Consider the following 22,222-nt stretch of genomic DNA (forward strand, 5'->3'; position numbering starts at 1 on the left):
AGAGTTCCACTGCCCTAGATTCTCTAGTGACTTTCTGAATTTGGCTCTAAAGTAGAAGTAAATGGTTTTTGGAGGGGGGAATGTACAATGAACTATAGTTGTTGGAAACGTTAGTGATTCCGAATCGTTTATGGAATCGGTATCGCAGAATCGCGTGTATCAGAATCTAGGAATCGTTGTCCGTACGATTCAAATTTGAGAAAAACGATTCTCACTATTTTCGAATCGCGATTCAAAAAATTAGGATTCGTGTTTCCTATTTGCAAGAATCGATGCCCCTTCATGTTGGAATCACGTTTCATACCTATATGGAATCACACATGACCCCACTTGTTTCGATGGTTGCTGGAATCATGATTCGATTAGATTGGAATCGTGATTCCTAAAATATGGAATCGTAATTCCTAAAATTCTAAAGTCGTTATCCCCATCAACTTGGAATCAACATTCTCACCATTCCGGAATCGTGATTCTCCCCATATTGGAATCATTCTCCCCTTACTAGAATTGCGAACCAATTCCCTCTAGTATATGAGAGAAGTATTCATATTGAATATGGTTCTGTATATACTCAGTCCAAGACTCCAAGTACTAATGTCAACCTTTATGTTATCTTTGTGGACAATCCCATACAATGGACTCGGTCTATTGATAACCCTATTATGCCTACAAGGTCTGGAGCTAGTCTATGACATATAAGGAGTGAGAACAAGGGCGAGCTCCCTTTATCTCCTTTCCTAGAATTATAAAATAAGTACATGACATAGTAATTCTTCTTTGTTAAATGTAGTTTTGAGTCTTTTGACTTTTGACAATTGAGTTATTCAATTTTTAGTCAATTTTTTTGATATTTAATGATTAATTTAACCTAAAACACCACACAGGGCACTTCGCTCATATCCTTATTATCTTCTTATTCTATTTAAAGAAAAGCATTTTTATCCTCTTATTCAACTTGAAGAAATGACAGTGCCGATCATATATTAAACATTATTACATTAGTAGTTTAGTGCCCACACCATTTACCAAACATTATTAAATTTGAAGTAACATATTTTTTTAGTATTATTTATTCTTGGTAAGAGTTCTTAAAAAGTAACATGGAATGAAGGATGGAAATTAGTAAATAAGAAAATAAAAAATTTAACATATTACCCATATTTTAAAATTTGATTTTATTGCCATGTGCAACAACTTCAAATTCTCTCACGCTCTCATACATGTCGCGCTCACTCATGATTGAGCACACATCGGAGGGTTTCTGCTCTCCCTATGCTAGTTGAAGTTCCTATTCTCACATTTCTTTCATGTTATATTATTTAGTTGAACACTTGAAGTTCCTATTCCCACTTTACTTTCATGTTATATTATTTAGTTGAAGACTTGAAGTTCCTATTCTCGCATTACTTTCATGTTATATTATTTAGTTCAAGAATTGAAGTTCCTATTCTGACATTACTTTTATGTTATATTATTTAGTTCAAGACTTGAAGTAAAAATTGAACGCATTTAACATGGGAAACAAGATGCAACTAGAAATACTAAAACTATTGAAGTTTAGTTTGAACACATTTAATGAGGGAGACGAAATGTAAGCCATTACAAATAAAAAAACTTATTAGTGTTAAGTAAAATTTGAGAAAATTTAATTTTGAGGAAAAATATTATTATTTTTATTTGCTCGACTGTGTTCGCATGTTCCTATTGAATAATCATGTGCATGGGGTAAGAGTGTATTTATGTTAAAGGATTGTTGTGTAGCAAGGAATCGCATTGTTGTGTAGCAAGGAATCACAATGTCTGTGATATAGAAACTTGATTCCAAACAACATGGATTCACTATTCCAAAAAATTTCGAATCAACGTTTCTCATAAGTAGAATCACCTTCTTGTGTAGCTAAGAATCATAAAGTCCTCGATATGGAATCTTGATTCCCGTAATCCAGGAATCGAGATTGCTAAACTAGGTGGAATCGCGTTCCTAAAAAACTGGAAACGTGATTCCTTTCTTTTAGAATCGACTTTTGCCCGGGAAAATGCTGAATCGAGATTCCGAAACGGAATCGCTACCCTCATAGGCAATTCGGGTAACTATACAATGAACCCTCTACATCTTGGGGTGATTCTTACATTCGGGTAAATGTTATTGCAAAAAGCCATATAAGTAGAAATATAAAAAGAATGGCGACTAAATGCCCTTCGGTTGTATAGCACATCGTATTATAAATACGCAAAGGATGGTAACTTAGTTAACATTTATTGTTGTCCACGTATGTCGCATACGCATGACATAAGAATCTGAAGAGAAAAGTTCTAAGAGGCAGGTGATCAGAATGCATCTTAAACCAAATCATTCCTTGGTCCTTACTAGTTGATATCCTTGATGTTGATCTTGTGCTAGTTCTCTGATAGAAAAATTTGAGCAGTTCATATCCATTTAACTAAGTACACAATTGTCAGCAAGATTTAGTACCTGTTTCCAGAATAGCGCTTTATTAGTAAAGCATTAATGTAGGAAAGCCAAAATTTGAGGCTAATGTCTGGAAAATCTCCCTATGGACTATACATCTTGGAAGCTTTTGATCACTTGTTATGGCTGGAAGTCATACATTATACTCTAACAAGTTTCTTCTTGTTTATTTGAAAAAGGAAAGGTCTTCTCTTTACCTAGAAATGGCCTTATGATAAAAAAGGTGTTTAGCCAGAAAAAGAATAGTATTGGAAGATAATCAGTTCCAGAATCATTAAGATGGGCTAGTTCTTAGAAAACCAGTCTAGGTCTAATTAGTTAGACTAGTTGTGCATGGGATCTAACAAGCTATATGCACTTTCTTGGTTTTTTGGGAAGCGAACAAACTACTTTAGGTTTGATTATTGTCCAAACCAGTCAAACCTTCTACTCCTTTACTTCTTTATGACAGTGGTTTTATAGTCAAATTAGGAAGCATTGCCCCATCTAATGTTGATGTTATGACCTACTCTCTGTAGCTTTGAAGTTTGAAACAGTTTATGCTTGGTTTTGGGAACCACTTTCTCCAAAATGGTCATTGTATTCTAACATGCAACAACTCTTCCCTTCCTATAATTCTTAGCAAGTCTATGACTAGCCCTTGCTTTTAATATGTGTGCACTTTTCCCTCAAGTTAGTGGCAAAGAAACTCCATAGTAATCAGGTGTTTTTGAACCTAAATTTCAATGCTTTTCATATCGACTGAAAGCTGTATTCTCTTCTATTTATAGTTCCCTTTAATTTCTCAAGGAAAATTAAGCCCCATGTTCACTGTTAAAACTTTCCTACCTAAAGGACATAAGCCCTCCCAGATTCCCACTGAGATCTTCAAACATTCTCCTTTCAAAACCCTTACAAATACGACAAACAAAAAAACTGTGACTTAGTCCATGTTACTCTACCCACATTGTCCCTATTCCACCTTTTTCACCACAACTTTCTCTGCCTGTGCTTGACATATATTCTTATTCTGTATAAGTCAATTGATTTCCGATTTGAGCTTTCCGTTTGTAGTTGTTGATTAACAGTTATTGGGGGGTTCTCAATCTCCTTTATTACATGTCCTCATTCCTTGCATTGATCCAAAGAAGTCTTGGTTTTCCTTGATCTGATGTATCATAGAGATACAAATCTGAGATTTGAAGAGACAGTGAGACAACTTAAAATGTGGAATTCTAATTGAAAATTTTAGAGTTTAGTGTGAGTACCAACAATACGAGACAACTAGTTTTGTGTTGGATGGTAATTATTATACTAGTCAGTCTTGTATGATAATTATTTTACTATATTACACATTTGTTACGTGCCTCCATGGATGGACAAGTCTTGAAAGCGTAGGATGTGGCATCTGCTACTGCGAAAGGTTTACAATCAGAGTACACTGGCAGCATAGATAATATTAATGAACCTGCACTGACATTTTTTAGCTTTCCATGTTTGTGGTAGACACCGGTTGCCTATAGTTGAGGTCGTTCATTGACATGGTTAAAAAATAGATGGCAATATTTATGACAACATCTAAGTCAATCACAGTTATGCATGACTCTCAACTGACAACCGTGATGTGTTGCAATGATCCTCCTGATTTCCTGTGGTATGGCACCTTCTGTCTATCCTAAGGGCACCTGTACTAATATCTCTTGTTGTTACATAGTCGTAGTTCTTTTATAAAAAAATGATTTGTTATTCTTTGGCTACATAACCATCCATATGGTGCTACTTGATGTATAATCCAATGTTTGAGGCTGCTAGGTCTGGATTTGTCGAGGATGCAGATCCAAGGGTCAGATCCTAGTGAGACTACCATGAGATCAACATTTCAGCCAATCTAAAACATCACACTTGAGGGAAATTTGACATGTGTGATAAATGATCTGAACCAGGCTTAAGCATAGGGGATTTCACTTGGTTAATTGATGTGATATTTTGAAGACAGATTGGAGGTTGATTCTGTTTCAAGTGTGAAACATACAGAGAAAATCCTAATTATGATGGGTATATATTTTTAGTTCGCTAGTGTCTCACATTTTCTCAAAGGGGTAGATCTGGTTCTTCCCTTCCTGCTCATCAACATCCTCAAGTTCATTTATCCAAGATGATACCTAAAATCATGATATTTTTCAAGTTGGGGCATGTAGAGTCAAGGGAGGCTTCTTGGCCAATGCACATTTGTGGAGGGCTGGTTGCTGTAGGTGCTCAACCCCATTCCATCTATTAGTTTAGCAGTGATTTTATTCTCCATTGCAAAGATCCAAGGTAATCTTTGTCTCTTTTCATATTAAAATTCTATTATTGACTTGACTGTTCAGGAATTTCAGACTTCTTAATTTTCTTTATTGTTGATTGCCGATCATTCCAATTAGCTTGGAAGTTGTACTGTAGTAATTGAGGGTTATGCTCTTTAATTGATTAACTTCACACACCTGTGCGGCATTTGAATTTGACATACTGCTATTATTGAAGAATAGCCAAAGATCTATGTCAAAAACATGGGAGAAGAAGGTAGTGCAGATAATCAATGAAGAATCTGCTGCCTTTATCCCAAGTTTCTGTTGCCCATTAAAATTACCTCCAACTTAATCCTGGGGGACAAGTAGAAGTGCTAGAGATACAGAAATGGGTCGTTCCATGTAAAAGTCTTTTCCACCTTGTTCATAGAGGCCAATCAAGAACCTGATTTCTGATCCAACTCTAGTGTGCTAGCGATGGACCAGGTGTATGGAACTGGAACCAACTCCCCTCCTTAGTTAATCATTCTGCACTGCACTAAATTGTGCTTTGTTTTGACTTTTGAACCAATAAAAAAAATATTTATCAAACAAAGAAAGAAAAATGAAATCTAGATTCTAATAATTTCCTACCAGCTTTTGGAAGTACACAAATTTCCTTTACATAAAGGCATGCTTACACAGATGATCCTGATATCGAATCATTTGAATGGATGGTGGGGATTATGGATGCTTGCACCTTGCAGACTCTTCATTCTTACTTTATCTGCTTTCTGATATTTATCCTTGTCTCAGTGCCTTTTTTTCCTACAATATGATTTTATATTTTTGTAAGACTTTGGAACCATTAGGACTTGAAGTAGGGCTTTAGTGGCTAGCAGTTGACATTAGCAATTATACATCTCAAATACGACCCTTACCACTGAACTACAAAAGAAGAGGAAGAATAGGGGGGAAAAAGAAGAAGCCTAGGAACCATTAAAAGTAATAGAATAAGAAGGAATGAATGCATATGCTGCTTAATTTCAATCTCCTTCACGACTCACACTTTAAAGTTATTATTGCTTTTTTGATGCATGAGGTTTGAATTTGTTCTTCATACCCTTGGTAGGCCCAGATTATGCTCGGTATGGTGCAGCCCCCACAAGTGGTAAGCTATCCACTTCACATTCATTTTCACTTTTCCTATTTACTAAATTGTTCCTAATTTCCCAAATTGAAACTGTTTTTCTTTTCTTTAGATGCCAAACATCCAGCAGTCAGTACCGCAGCAGCCCCAACAATCAGCAATGGCAGGGCCACAGCCCAGCCTTCAAGCTCCACCAAACCAAGGTCCTTTGGGTTCCCAAAATGTGACAAGACAAACCCAATCATTACAAGCACCCATAACAACCCCTGCTTCTCAACCACCAGTTACCCAATCCGCGCCATTACATTCCTTGCAAGCTCAGGGAGCACAACATAGTCAAAGTCAATTGAGCGCACAAATGCCCATGACATTTCCACAACCTACCCATGTCCATAATATCCCTCTTCATTCAGCTCCACAACCCTCCATTTCTGGACCTCAGGCTTCTGGTTCATCGAGCCACGCTGCACAACAATCTTTACAATCCTCATCTGGAGTCCTTCCTTTACAACCACTATTGCCTCAGTTTCCAAGGCCACCAATGCAATCTTTTTCTCATCAAGTTCACCCTCAGCATGGCTTCCAACCTTCCAGTGTGCCTCAGCAGCTTCACTCACAGCCTATGTATCATGTAAGCTTGCAAGTTTATATGTTTAACTCAATACTTTTTTGTTTGTTTCTGGGGGAACTATTCTATGGTTCACTGAATTGTGGAAAAAACATCTATTTGATCATCATTGTACATTAAGTGATGGAAGCCAGTGGATCCCACTTTTCCTTCGTCACTAACCATGGCTTCAATGTTTGGCACTGACCCAATGGAGTAGGAATTTTTTACATGACATTCATATAAAAATATTTACGTGGTTGCTGATATCATGAAGTTAGGAATCATCATTAGGAGATGGATTCTATTTGTTCACATTTTCGCTGTGCCCAACTACTTTGCAAGTATTGTTTTCTTGGATTTTGATATGACTTTCTGTCTTTTATGCTTTTGGCCTGACTTTTGTCGGTGTGGTTTTCTATGTCTCGTTCACTTGTATTGATGCATATTGCATCTAGGAGGAGTCAGGACTAAATTGTCATTTTTTTTATTTGTTACACTGGTCAATTCCTGGAATTGTTTTGCTTGTTAGGGAATCTTTTGTAATTTGTCATTCCTGGTTATTTTCGGTTTAACCAAGACATCTAGGATAGAGAGTGGGTAAGGTGAAGTCAAAGTGAGTTATTGGTGTTTAGTTCCAATGTGTTCCATGCAATAAAGGAACTTATGCTTGTTGTGGAGTTCCCATGGCTTGTGAATTGTGAGTCCTTGAGTCGAAGGTGGAAGGTTCCAACACTTGGAAATTTGAATGCATGTAGTTGCATGCAAGTTGATTTAATTGTTAGGGGAGTAGGGTATAGGGGCAGGTTAGTCATCTTCTTATTTTTTTAGGGGTATTTTGGTCATTGTCTAGGGCCAGTGGGTTCATATATATTGTATACTGCTGTAACAGAGGCAGTAGCTGTTGATGAATGAAATGAGAGAGAGAGAGAGAGAGAGAGAGAGAGAGAGAGAGAGAGAGAGAGAGAGAGAGAGATTGCTCAACTTGTGAGTTGGAGAACCTAGGAGACAGATTACCCAACTGTGAGTTGGAGGGCCTCTACTAGGTCTAGCAGCGAGACAAAAGGCTGAAAGTCCTTAGTTCCTTTATTTCCTTGACGGTGCTCGAGGGAATTTTCTCCTTAATTGATCAACTAGCGTGATCGTCAAGTTACTGTTGCAGAGTCAGTCTTGGATCAGCCTAGGTTGTGAGCCTCGACAATCACGATGCTGGACGTTGTAGAGGTTGTGGTCGAAGGTTAGGTGCTTAACACTGGCATAGGTTGGCTGAAACCGTGAATGAGTTGACAGAATCAGTGGCTATGTTGAAGCACGATTGAGATCAGCATAGATAAGGTCTAAATTTCTAAGGGCTCAGTTGATAGAGCCATCTTTTGCGGTTTCTTTGGTGAACAACATAACTCGCAGTCTGAGTTGCTGACAAAGGGATCAGATTTGGCTCTGATCATAGTGTCAGGTTGTATGCATGCGATGCTGAGATGACGACTCAGTTATAAAAGTGGACCTACATGAATTTTCGGGTAGCCTTTCCCTCAAGAATTATTGGACTAGCGAAGTGCGGTGGAGCGATTCTTTGAATGGAAGAACTTCTCAGATTCAAAGAAAGTAAAGCTAGTTGCAATCAATCTACAGGGGGCTTGCATCTGTTTGGTTGGGATTCAGTTCAAGATGTGAGGTTTTGGAAGGAGAAAGATAAGAGTAGCTCTTGGATGAAAATGAGGGTGAAGTTGCATGGCCATTTTCTTCCTCCAAACATTGTGCAAACTGTGTACAGACAGTTCCATCTGTTGCAGCAAGATTCCAGGTCTGTTCCTGAGTGTACTAAAGTCTTTCATCTCTTGTCCTTGCGCTCGGGATTGGCTGAGATGGAGGACCAGCAAGTGGCAAGGTATGTTTCGGGGTTACAACTTCAAATCAAAGATGAACTTTCTTAGCAACACTTGCCCCAATTAGAAGTGATGTATCAGGTGGTGTTGCGAGCTGCAGAAAAGCCACATGGAGGCGCTAGCTGGAGATCAAGCGTGGGGACATCACTAACCAAGAGGATGATGCCACCAATGCTGGGCGTTGCTGGCTTGAGTACGGAGAGAGCTTCGGGTGATCAATCAGGAACTGGTCTTGCAGTCAGCGCTTGTGAGTACAAGTGAATGAGCAGTCCTATGTTCGTTGTTTTTGATGTAATGAGGTTAGCCCTAGACGATGCAGGAAAATTTGAGGGAATAGTAACATCGGCAAGAAACAAAGCCGACACATGCATAATTTAAAGAAACCTAAGGTTTCTTCTCTATACCCCATGCTACGATTCTAAAAGCCTAAGTTTATTTCTTTTTCAATTTCTAAAATCATGTGAAATGACCCTTTTAAGGTCCCACACACCTCTTATATATTATTATTTAATGTTCCAAATACAAAAAATGTCCAAACAAATAATACATTGACACATATATCCTAACTTAAACTTAAAATTCGTAATGACAGTTTTACCTTTGTGAATAGTACTTATGAACAGTACTCGTGAACAATAATTGTGAATAGTACTCATGAACAGTAATTGTGAATAGTACTCATAAAGTAAATAAAAAACATAAAAAAACTAAAATCTCTAAAAACCCCTAGAAATAAACCCTAAAACTAAAACTATTAACATACATCCTTTAAAATTGAATAAAAATTAAAATTAAGAATAGTTTTTTGCCTCCATCATTCTCCCCTGGTTGGAGAAAACTCGTCTTCGAGTTTTGAGGTGTGTTAAGATGAATTCAGCATCAAAACCACCGTCAACCTTTTATTTTCCTTGTCAACTCAAATATTATTCGTGGTAAAAAGAATTCCTGATGAAACGGATCCTGATATGCATATTTAGGAATCAAGGCAAATTTATCAAATATGGATATCCTTGAACTCCCATTGAAAATTGCGTAGGAAAATTCAAACCCAACTTTTTGGTCTTTAGAGATTTTCTCGACATCTATTTCCTTTCTTAAATGAAATTAGGGCCACAATTTGCAGTTTGTTAGTTGACCACATTTCCACTGCGATACTCCAATTCCAATACTCTAAATTTCTTGAATGCTCTACCTCTTCGCTATTAATGAGATCTTCAAAGGCCATGATTTGGATCAGTCCTCTTGCTGCCTTCCCTCCATGTTCTTCACCCTCTTCCAAAATGTCTTCATCATCATCTTGATCCTTGTTATAGATTGGATCTCCTAAGAGATCTTGTTGTTCATCTGAGTATATATCGAAGATTGGTGGTGAACCTCAATCTACAACTTGTTGATTTTAGATACAACTTGCATCAAGATCAATAATCTCATCCTTCGAATTGAAAATCCTAGAGTGATTTTCCCCACGTTTAGGTCTTTTATCGCTATCCTCATCATTCAACTCCACACGCGATGCGGAGTGCGAAAGTGAAAAGGCTTGTACTTGAGATCCTCTTGGGCTGAAAGATTACCGTCTTGTCTTTCAAGTTCCTCAATTCTCTCATCTCTAGGATCACGGAGTGGATTTGTGAAACCCCCCCTTGCACGACCCCTTCTTGCTGCCATTGGATCGCTGAAATCTCAAACCCTAGGCAAATGATCAACAAAAACTTGCCGAAAGCAGCAAGATCAAGGCTTTGTTGTTGATCTAGGGCACAAAACTCGATTCTGCTGTATTGTTTGTACATTGTTATAGTTTTGGGTACACTGCTACAGTACCTTTTGTGTAGAATTGGGTTATGATACCAAATTTACATAAGGAAGTTTGAGAAAGCAATAAAATCAGCAAGAAACGAAGCCAAACACAAGCATAATTCACATAAACCTAGGGTTTCTTCTCCATACCCCAAGCTAAGGTTCCAAAAGCCTAATCTTTTTTCTCTTTCAATTTCTAAAAATCATGTAAAATGATCCCCTCAAGGCCCACACACCTCTTATATATTATAATCTAATGCTATAAGTATAAAAAGTGTCCAAATAAATAATACATTGGTTCATATATTCTAACTTAAACTTAAAATTCATAATGATAGTTTTACCCTTGTGAACAATACCCATGAACAGTAATTGTGAATAATACTCATGAAGTAAATAAAAAATAAAAACCCTAGAATCCCTAAAAAACAAAAAAACCTTAGAAATAAACCCTAAAACTAAAACTACAATATACATCCTTCAAAATTGAATAAAAATTAAAAATAAGAATAATGTGCCCTCCATCAATAGAGCGTGTAAGTGCCCATCTGTTTGCTGTTTAATTGCATGCTAATCTTGCAAAAGCCGATGAAGACGGTGAGATAGAAGAGGTGGCAGTTGTTGATTTGGGTGAGCTGTTGTACAATCAGGAGAATGGTCAAGTTGAACAACGTGAAGAGATGCTTGTGGACCAAGGAGAGATGTTGGTGGTTTGAAAGGTTCTTTCTATTCCAAAAGTCGCACTAGATTATAGCTGGTTTGATATTCCATTAAGAATAAAAGATATTTCTTTCGTTTGTGATAGTGGATCTGGTGAACCAATTCGTTGAGTGAAGTAAAAGATCGAAGAAAACTTATGGACCGGAGGAAATAGATCTATTTATCTACGATCGAATTACATTTGTTGAATACACCATTGTCAATATGAATGTTGGGAGTACTATCAAGATACTCAGGCAAGTATGAATAAGGCCATGGATGGTTGGTACTTAATATATTTTATACACGTTGTGGTGGGCGAGTTACAACTTGATTATCGGTAGAGGTAATTGTGGGAACATGGTGTCGAAGGAGGCTATCAACAAATTGCAATTGTAGGACGTGTGACACCCACGACCTTATAAAATTGCTTGGTTCAAAAACGATGTCAAGGTACTGGTTAATTGTTGTCTTGTTAAATTTTCAATTGGAAATTTTTATCGAGATGAAGTTTGGTGTGATGTTGTGCCCATGGATGCTTGCCACATATGGCTTGGCCGCCTATGAGTCTTTGACAATATGATCACAAGGCGTTGCATAATGGGGAACGCAACACACTTTTTGGAAGGATGGGCGAAAGATTATTTTATTGCCATTGGCGAGATGAAGTCCCACCTACGTCCATTGAGGAGGAGGGTGTGACTTTGCTTTTGTATCGACAATTTGTAGAGGAGAGTGAGGATATGGAGAAAGTTTTCATGATGGTTGAAAAGGACTTGGGGCAGCGCTTTATGTTGCCCCACCTTAAGCATTTGGTAGAGGAGTTTCTTGATCTTATACCAGAAGAAGTACTAGCGGGATTGCCACCAATGAGGAACATACAACATTGTATTGACCTCATTTCAGGATTTAGTTTTCTTAATTTATTGACATATTGAATGAGCCCCAGGGAGCAGGAGAAGTTGCATTGTCAAATATGAGCCCATATGCGGTTCCGGCATTGCTTATACCAAAGACAAACATAATATGGCACATGTGTTGATAGTCAAGTCATCAACAAGATCACAATTAAGTATCAGTTTCCAATATCGAGACTTCATGACATGTTGGACATGCTGGTTGGTTCTTTAGTGTTCTGGAAGATAGATTAGAGGGGTGAATATGACCATATCATTATTCAAGAAGGGGACAAATGGAAGATGATCTTTAAAACAAAGACTGTCTTTTAGGAGTGGCTGGTCACGCCATTCGGGCTTGGCTAATGCACCCAACACTTTCATGCACTTGATGACTAAAGTCTTGCATGATTCCCTTGGAAAGTGTGTCGTGATATATTTTGATGATATATTGGTGTACGACACTAACCCAAAGGCGAACCTTGATCATTTGCACAAAGTGCTTACTGTTTTGTGGGCTGAGAAGTTGTATATTAATCTTAAGAACTGCAGCACAGACAATTTGGTGATCTTTGGTTTTGTGGTGTCTGTATGATGTTAAGTTGGATCCTGAGAAGGTTAAGGTAATTGCTGATTGGTCTATATACCCAAAAGCGTGTCTGAAGGGCGAAATTTCTGTGGACCTCACCCTTTATTGGTGGTTCATTGGAAATTTCAACACCATTCCTATCACAGAGTGGCTAAAATGTGAAGCTTATCGATGGCTCCCACATCTTACTAAGGCATTTGAGGAGATTAAGGTGAGAATGATGCATGCATTTGTCATAGCTTTTCCTGATTTCACTAAGGCATTGAGTGCTGGTCTAAGAAGGGTGAGGACTTTAAACCTCACCCTTCTTAGACCAACACTCAGCCTTGAATGCCTTAACCGTTTCCAAGAGAATAGGATTCGCCTAGCCACATGGAATGTTGGAACGCTTACAGGTACGATTATGGAGTTAGCGGATACAATGAGACGAAAGAGAGTAAACATAGTTTGTCTATAGGAAACTATGTGGAAAGAGAAAAAGCTAAGGAAATAGATATGTATAAACTTTAGTACATCGGAAAGGATAATAATAAAAATGGCGTAGGCATAATAGTAGAAAAAGATTTAAAAGATAAAGTAGTTAATGTCAAGAGAGTAGGTGATAGGCTCCTATTAATTAAACCTATATTAGGAGAAGAGATAAGTAATGTAATTAGTGCATAAGCACCACAAGCAGGACTAAAGTATAAAATTAAGAGGCAACTTTGGGAGGACATGGATGGACTAGTGCGACATACCAATGGAGAGCAGATTCTTTTAGGAGGGGACTTAAATGGACATGCAAGGAAGGGTAGTAGAGGATATGAAGGGGTACCTCAGGGATATGGGTCTGGTGAAAGAAATGGACATGCGAAGAAGGGTAGTAGAGGATATGAAGGGGTAGCTAAGGGATATGGGTCTGGTGAAAGAAATGAGATGGGTGAGGCTATTCTAGATTTTTTGTTATTAGGAGAACACTTTTTTTGTTATGCTTATATATAGTTCTTATAGTATCCAAATACCTGACCATTTGACCACTTGGTGCATATTTCTTAGAAGTGCTCAATTAAAAAGCACTTTTAATGAAAAATGGTTTGTATGAAGCCATATCAAACTAAAACAATGTTTCAAAAGTACATATCAAACTCCAAATTACATGTTAGTCACTTTCTCTGGCTTAGCCATTTTTTAGGCCAGCTAGGAATACCCTTTCCCTTCACATCATGTTTCTCCATAGTCATTCCCTTCTGGGCATCCCTCTCTCTTCGCGATCTTAAATTCCACCTTGATTCCTCATGCAAGGCCAACACATGGATGTGTACTTCAAACTGGTCATCTCTTTGTTCATCTCTCATTATCCTCCTCGCTCTCCCTTTCCTCATCTCCACCATCTCCCCCCTCGCTTTCGCTTTCCACATCTCCAGCATCTCCCTCCTCGGTCTCATTTTCCTCCTCTCCACTATCTCCGTCCTCGCTTTCACTTCCCTCCTTGCTGTCGCTTCCTTCCTCTTCGCCATCTTCCTCCTCGCTCTCGCTTTCCTCATCTTCACCATCGCCCAGCACCATCTCCTTAGCACCTGTCTCTACAGAAGCGTTCTTCAATAGAAAATCATAGGGGGTTTGTACATAACTTCTGGATTCCCCTGTTAATACTTCTCCATTAAGTGTAGCTTATAGCATCTCTATACAGGTTAATTGCTGTAAGTAGACAAAAAAAAAATAATAGACCATTAGTTTGAATACATATTAAGTCAATAAAAAAATACACAAATTAATTAGTATACTAATCTCCTGTCGTCATCGTGACCTATGGAGGATTGTACACGTGATTGTGGCCGTGAGTGGGGGCACATGGGGATATTTCTATATCTGTGGTAAACCCGTACCAGGTTATGTACTCTTCTGTAGGTATTCCACCATATTTATACACAGTTGCCTTGACAACATTACGTTCTCGTTGCCGCCAATCACTTATCTGTCTGCTCAACTCTTCAATCCAACTTGTGGGGTGTATACCGATAGTCTCCCTCCTATCCCATTTGGGAGGCTCAACAGGAATCCCTTGCACCTTCCCAAATTGTCGCAGCACACGATCTGTCATCCAGTACTTTGTGATGTTGAAAATTATCATGTATGGTAGGCACGACGTGGTTTCTTTACTGAGCTGATCTAACGGGTTGTACTCCTGATATGGTTGGCAGATCGCCTACAAAACAAACATGGCACAATAAACACTTATTCGTAATTGCCTTTGATAGATTAACTACAATTATATAAGCACACGAGCAAATCACTAACCAAATTAAATGAGATGTCATCAAACTTTTTTAACAAATCTTTGTGGCGTGGTTGTTTCTTCCACACGCAAGCTTTAGGCAATTCTTGGGTTGATCAATGTACGCTTGGTGCCTAGAGCTAGAAAATGCTCATAAATCCAACGTTGCACCAAAAATATTAAGAAGCCAAAGAAATTGTAAAGCTATAACTATAGACTATAAAAATAGTGAGAATTACTTATAGTAAGGTTGCTGACCCACCAAAAGGTTGCTGACCCACTAAAATGCATCATTTTCTTGCCCACGACCTTAGATAAGAAACAATACAAGAAGGACAGTGCGCCAACACCCCATGCATACTTTCCTGCATCTGCGAAATCTCTAAACAATTGCAAGTAAATTGTAAGCGTCGATCATTTAGATGAATCAACAAATATAGTTGTGTCGACTCATCTAAAGGTTCGATGTTTACAATTTACTTGCAATTGTTTCGAGATTTCGATGAGGTGGAGAAATATGCATGGGGTGCTGCGGTGCTTGCCTTCTTATACCGTTCCTTATCTAAGATTGCAGGTGAGGAAACGATCCATTTTAGTGGGTCAACAATCTTACTACATGTAATTCTCATTGTCTTTATAGTCTTATATTTATAGCTTTACAAATTTTTTGGCTTTTTACTATTTGCTTCTTACTATTTTTGGTGCTAGATCTATGAGTGTTTTCTAGCTCTGGGCACCAAGCATACATTGATCAACCCAGGAATGCTTAGAGCTTGCGTGTGGAAGAAACAACCTCGCTACAAAGACCCGTTAAAAAAGCTTGATGACATGTCATTTGATTTGGTTAGTGGTTTGCTTGTGTGCTTATATAATTATAGATAATCTATCAAAGACAAATACGAATAAGTGTTTATTGTGCCATGTTTTTTTGGTACATGATCTAACAACTATATCAGGAATATAGCCCGTTAGATCTGCTCAGTAAAGAAACCATGTTGTGCTGATCATATCTGATAAGTTTCAACATTGTAGAGTACTACGACAAGTATCACTATGTCATAAATCGATATTGGCAAGTGCAACTGTTCAGTGTCGCAGATCTCGTATTCCTCAGATTGGAGCAATTTCCAGTTGGCATCTATGGCAAGCTCAAAGCACAAAAGATTGGCGTATACAAGATCAAGAAGATCAATGACAATGAGTATGAGGTGGAGTTGCCAAGGGGATGGAGTATCTCCCCAATGTTAAATGTACATGACTTCTTAAAGTATCATGGAGATTGTGACCCAACAAAGCTGAGTCCTCTTCAACCCTGGAGGATGATGCAAATTGCATAAGGAGAAGCCGGGACTAAATTGTCATTTATTGAATTTGTTACATTGGTCAAATCTGGAATTGTTTTACTTGTTGTGGGAATCCTTTGTAATTTGTCATTCATGGGGTATTTTGGGTTTAAGCAAGGAATCTAGGATGGAGAGTGGCTAAAGGTGAAGTCAAAGTGAGTTATTGGTGTTTAGTTCCAAGGTGTTCCATGCAATCAAAGAATTAATGTGGCTCTTCCATGCAATCAAAGAATTAATGTGTGTTGTGGAGTTCCATGGCTTATGAATTGTGAGTCCTAGAGTAAAAATTGGAAGGTACCAATGCTTGGAAATTTGAATGCATGCAAGCTGATATGGGGAATAGGGTATAAGGGCAGTTTAGTCATTTTCTTGTTTTTGTTAATTGGTCATTGTCTGGGCCCACAAGTGAGATTATATATATCGTACATTGCTGTAATAAATGCAGCAGCTGTTGATGAATGAAATGAGGTAGAAATTCGCATCATCTTTTGAGAGAGAGAGAGAGAGAGAGAGAGAGAGAGAGAGAGAGATTGCCTAATTTGTAAGTTGGAAGGCCTCTAGTAGGTGGAGTGGCAACACAAGGCTAAACGTCCTTAGTTCCTTTCCTTGATGGTGATAGAGGGTGTTTTCTCCTTGATTGATCGACTTGCTCCATTGTCAAGTTACTATGGTGGAATCGGTCTTGGATCACCCTTTTCCGGGTGCCGATTTTGCACCAGGTATTTATTATTTAAGTAAATATGAGAACTGCACCTGGAAAAGATGCATAGGTCGTGCTTGTGGTCCAGAAACATGAAATATCAAGACAGTAGTTGCCCTTTCAATGCCATAAAAATCAATTTTAATCCCAATCTAGTCAACATATAGACAAAAGATGAAAAAGAGCGCTGGAGGTAAAACATCCATTTTAAAAAGGTTCACTTACAATGAGCACACTGAAGTTATCTCCCAGCTGTCTGATCTTACAGCCGCTGGCTGGTTATGTCCAAATTTTTTGACAGACTTTGAGTAGAGAAATCACTCATCTCAGTCATCCCTTGTTTGATGGCTGGTGGGGTGTTCCAGCACTGTAGGAAACTTCAGCATGCTTATTGAATGAATTTCCATTTTAATAATTTACAGGTCCAGCCATTCAGGTGCTTTTCTTTTAGGTGTAAATTCAGGTTCTGTTTCTATTTCAAATTCTGGACCACCTGAATTATTGTTGCAGGTGTTCCTTACAAAGCCTATATAACATAATAGTAGTAGTGGTCGTGGTAGTAGTTTGTTTCTTTTGATCTTGATACGGCTCGCATGCTGTCTTTTGGGGTTTTTGGGCAAGATAAGGGTCATGCATACAATGAAGAGACAGTTAATTGTAATGCTTGCCTGACTTCAAATTGTTTAACAGTCAGGAATCAACCCTCCAACTAGCATTGGCGTCCCTTCCTTTCCACAAGGGCAACCCCAATTGTTAAGTCATCCACCACCACCTCCTCCTCAAGTCTATCAGACGAGTTCACATGGTGGAGTCGAGCAGAGTTCTCAAGGTGGGAGTGGAGCTCCATGGTTACCTGGACCATCTGAAAGTGGAGTAGGAGGAGGTCAACTGCCACCCCCTCCCCCTATAATGGCTGGCCAGATGCAAATGCCACGTCAACAGGTGTGTTATACATTTGTTCATGGTCACGATTTTCATTTCCAGTGGTCTTTTGCACCTTGTGCTTTTGGAAAGTTTCTCATCTTCTAGAAATGACTTCATATATTAGCAGGAAATGAGTATATTGGATTTTGTTCTATGCTGTGCAACGAGTGTTTTTTTAAAAAACATTCGGAAGAAAATGATTTGGGTCTGTATAATATATACTAATGGGTGTTGTTTGTATAGAGCCTAGGCTCTAAACAATCAAATTAGAGCCTACCTTCAAATAGTGTCGAGAAATATGGTTTCAATACTGGAAATCTTTGTGATAACTTTAAAATATATTTTCATCATTATTTATAAAGTTTAAAGCTTCAAAAATAGTGTAGATTGACAGCTATGAAAACTTGAAAATCTTGAAAATTGACGGTCCAAAAATGTGTTACAAAAAATACTATTTTCAAAACTTGAAATCGATTTTTTTCTAATATACATGCATCTTGATGTCGAGATGATCAATTTGGGAATATTTAGACATCAAAACAACCTCTTCTAGTGAAATATCTCTGATTGTTTAGAGCCTCGGCTTTATATAAACTTTTCCCTATACTACTTACTATGTACAAATAACAGAAAAGTGATTGTTAAACTTATTCTAACTACCAGCTTGAAATCACCACCAAATGGTGTAGGCAGGGATTCCTTCATAGGTTACTTCTCCAAATTGCTTGCGAATAAGTTGCTTTCCCTTCCCTCTATGCACTAATTATCCGATTTTAATATGAGTGCAAATGCTTGGATGAATCATGACCATTTGACTGATGTACCTGGTGTCTGGCTTAGCTGAGAAGAACCTATGAAAGTAAAATAAAAGAGAAATATAGCTAAGAGGAGGTGATTTTGGTGATTCAGTTTGTTTTTCTATGTTTTGTGTAGTTACAACCTGACGTGGAAAAGGCACTCCAGCAAGTCATGAATCTTCCCCCTGAACAGATCAACCTCCTTCCACCAGAGCAGCGGCAGCAAATCCTACAGTTGCAGCAGTGGTTTCGCTAGTTTAGCCTTGGCTGCCTTGTGTATTCCGAGCACTTCTTTTGGGACTTGCAGTGCACGAGTTCCTCTATTGAGTCTCTCTCTACATTGGCCCCTGTCAATCGATAAGCTTCACTTATCATTATAGTTACCTCATGAAAAGGAAAAGGTCAGAATGGTTGTGATCTCGACTCCAATCCTTCATGTGTTTGGAGTTACAGCCAACAATTCGTTTGTATTGGACATTTGGTTGACCAACATTAACGGTGATGTCTTGTTATGGGAACGATACGTTGTAAACTGAAGATGGTATATCTAACAACCTAATCCGGTTGCCTACGACTCCGGGGTGATTTTGTTAGAAAGTCTTGCCCTGGATTCACGCATTCTCATTCTCACATTGTTGTGGAGACTTTGTATGTGCCCTGATCAAGCAGCCTAGGAGATCATTACGTTGCCATTTTTTGAAATATGCTAAATCATTAATCTTTTATGCTGTAGATGGGGGTCCTCTCTCTAATGCAATTACGCTTGGTTCTTTTGTTTTTTAAATCAGTTAGGATCAATATTTGGACGCTTGTTTTTACTTTTATATTTTTTTAACTGTTTAAAAATATTTTACTGAGAAAATGGAAGTGTACAAGCAGTTTGCAATGAAGGCCAAACAAAAAAAAGGAAAAAAGTAAAGACAAAAATCACGAGTCCATACCAGCCTTAGCTAGCTAGCTGCAAGGGAGTTTCATTCTCCATTCACAAGCAAATAGACAAGTTGCCTACCCCTGAAACGAGAAAGGATCTCAGCCATCACGCCTGCCCATGTCTAACGGGTAGAATTAGGGTCTAAGCACCATTTGATCACATTACAATAATCGCCTTCGATTATCAAGTTGAGGACCTGACTATCAATATTTGTCACACAAAATTTTAGACCAAGTAGCTCCACTTCCATAGCCTGACAAGGTGGGACTAGTTATTGTCCAAATAATGCATCCCATGTCATCCCTTTATGCTCCTTCATTACTTGCCAGTAATACATGTATTCTTTTTACTCGCATCAAAATTGAGTTTGACCAACGATGAGGGTAGAGGTTACGCTGACTTCCCCTCAAACCCCGCCCCGGCCCCCCCTCCCCTCTCTCCTCATGCCAACACCCCACCCCACCTCACCTGCCGCGGCCTGGTTGTAGCTCCCAAACAATCTTGTCTATCATTTCTAGACAATAAAAGAGGCTATGCAGAAGCCATTTAGTCAACCAGAATGCAGTTGGTTGCCGTCAACAACAAAATCCTTGCATAAGATATATAGGAAAAATTACAAACCCCCCCCTCCCCCCTCCCTTCAAAATACACTATTTATACAACGTATCCCCAACTAATCTTTCTTTTCACTTTTTTCCCTACAACCACCTTTCTTTGCAAATAACCCTGCAATCCAAAAAAGAAAAGAAAAAAGCGACTAAACTACCCCCCGTCTCTCTCTCACACGTTTTACCCACGCCTCTCTCTCCTCGTTTTTATACATGCCTCTCTCTCCTCTGCCTCTTACTCTAGTTTTTCCTTTTACTCTAGTTTTTTACCCACGCCTCCCTTGCGCCCTACGGCCCGAGCTCCCTCCCTCTCTCTCTGGCCCGAGCTCTGGCAGTGAAGACAACACGCTCCGGCAGTAGAAAGATGCGCTACGGCAGCACACTTTCTGGAGCTACAACGCTCCGGCAGCACACTTTCTGGAGCTACAGTGCTCCGACAGTCCAATTAAATGCTCCGCAATGAAGACAATATGCTACGGTCATACAAAGACTCGCTTTGGCAGTACACCTTTGGGAGCCATAGCGCTCCGACGGTTGAATAGGTTGCTCCGGCAATGAAGACATGCGCTCCAGCAATATAAAGACTCTCCGGCAGTACACTTTCTAGAGCCACAGCGCTCCGGCAGTTGAATAGGTCGCTCCAGCAATGAATACAACGCGCTCCGGCATTACGAAAACGCGCTCCGGTAGTACACCTTCTAGAGCCACAGCGCTTCGGCGGTTGAATAGCTTGCTCCGGCAATACACTACTTGTGACCGCCAATTGATTTTTTTTGTACAGGAGTGGCATTTCCGTCCAAAAAATAACAATTTTTTACTTTGGGGGGTTTTTGCAAGGAAAGGTTGTTGTGGGGAAAAAAGTAAGAGAAAAAGTTTGGATGAGGGTAAGTTATATAGATAGTGTATTTTAGGAGATTTTTTGTAACTTTCCCTAAAATATAATCAATGGTCTCTCTTTCTCTATATCTCTCCGCACTACTGAAGTCCCAGTATGATTCACCCTAGTGAGAAAACTAGAACCATCTGTTCCATATTTATTGAAGAGGACAGCCTTCCATAGATGTTGTCTTCTAGTGGCCAATCTCCATCACCACTCAATCAAGTAGTTTAAGCTCCCTAACATGCAAGCCCTTATCCTTCTTTGGTAGACATACTTCCTTCCACTTGACCAAATGATACTTCTTCTTTTCTGTCCCTCCACTTCAAACTCATCCAGTTCTGGCAAACCCAGGTATTTAACTAGAAGATTGTCAAAACCACACCTATTCCCGAGGCCATTCCCTGACTTCCAAATCAGCATAATTAATGCCGGTGAGCTTAGTTTTTGCAATATTGATTCTTACCCCTGAGATAAGTTGATTGCACATGAAAAACAACTACAAATATTTCATTCGTTCAAAAGAAGCCTTCAAGAAAATCAGGGTGTTTATCAATATATTGCAAATATAAAAAAATCAGGGTATTATCAACATATTGCAAATATGAAACTATATGGTAGATATTAAAAATTGGCAACCCTTCAAGCATTCCATTATAATTGGACGTTTGGTTCTTTTTCTTTTTTAAAGAAGTTAGGAACAATTGAAAAACCATATGGAAAGCCGGTCTGGATCTATGATCTGGATTGGTGGATTGCCTGATCGGCTAAATCCGGCCATAAAAAAATTTCAAATAATTATAAAAAATTGTTCTAAATATTACCTTTTGATTTGCAAAAATAAATTGGGTAGCACATTATGGACTTTCTTTATTTGTAAAAATACGTGAATATTGAGATTCCATTTCCTGTTTGAATGTTCATTAACCGTTACCTTCACATCGCATAAAAAAAGAGTATACAATCATCATGCATATCAATATATGGTCTAAAATGGAGCATATAAATAGTTAAGTGAGACTTGGACCATTTTGTTCGTATCCGAGTCCTCTACCTGCCTGGAAATTGTCATAGGAAAAGGAGTTCCCAGTTGTGAGTTACAACCGTTGTACTAAAGTATGTTCAATTAGACATGCAGTTTTGACAATTTGACAGTTGTAGGCTACATATATCTCATCTCCTGAGTTTCCTTATGATTCAAACGGGTTTGTTTTGATTTGACACTGAAATTAAAGTTGAAAGAAGTGAAATATATCCAATGAAATAGCTTTGAAGGAGATTTCAAAATCAAAAGGATTTGTTCTTTATCTGCTGCAACTATCACGAGAGATCTGTTGATTTTGGATAAATACTATGGAGATACAAGCCTACCCCCTCGAACAACTCTCATACTCTATAAATACACTCTCTCACGCACATTTATGCAGACTGAGAAGTTGATCCGCCGGCTT

General features: G+C 38.6%; 1 protein-coding gene across 4 annotated transcripts in view; it reads left to right on the top strand.

The window, feature by feature from the left end:
• The window catches only part of ESP1 (hydroxyproline-rich glycoprotein family protein), a 36,823-nt gene extending 17,736 nt beyond the window's left edge, over positions 1–19,087 (top strand). For 2 of the 4 annotated variants that reach the window (XM_006842236.4, XM_011624279.3), the window contains exons 4-7: positions 5,849–5,887; positions 5,979–6,497; positions 17,325–17,576; positions 18,492–19,087. In XM_006842236.4, the coding sequence (XP_006842299.1) occupies positions 5,849–5,887; positions 5,979–6,497; positions 17,325–17,576; positions 18,492–18,611 (930 nt within the window). In that variant the 3' untranslated portion in view covers positions 18,612–19,087. The remainder of the gene's footprint in view (positions 1–5,848; positions 5,888–5,978; positions 6,498–17,324; positions 17,577–18,491) is intronic. The other 2 variants (XM_088855996.1, XM_088855997.1) reach the window with 2 other exon arrangements.
• Positions 19,088–22,222: the final 3,135 nt, after the last annotated feature.

Source organism: Amborella trichopoda, chromosome 13 (assembly GCF_054954075.1).
Source record: "Amborella trichopoda isolate Santa Cruz 75 chromosome 13, AtrichopodaSantaCruz75HAP2 v2.0, whole genome shotgun sequence".
Taxonomy (NCBI): domain Eukaryota; kingdom Viridiplantae; phylum Streptophyta; class Magnoliopsida; order Amborellales; family Amborellaceae; genus Amborella; species Amborella trichopoda.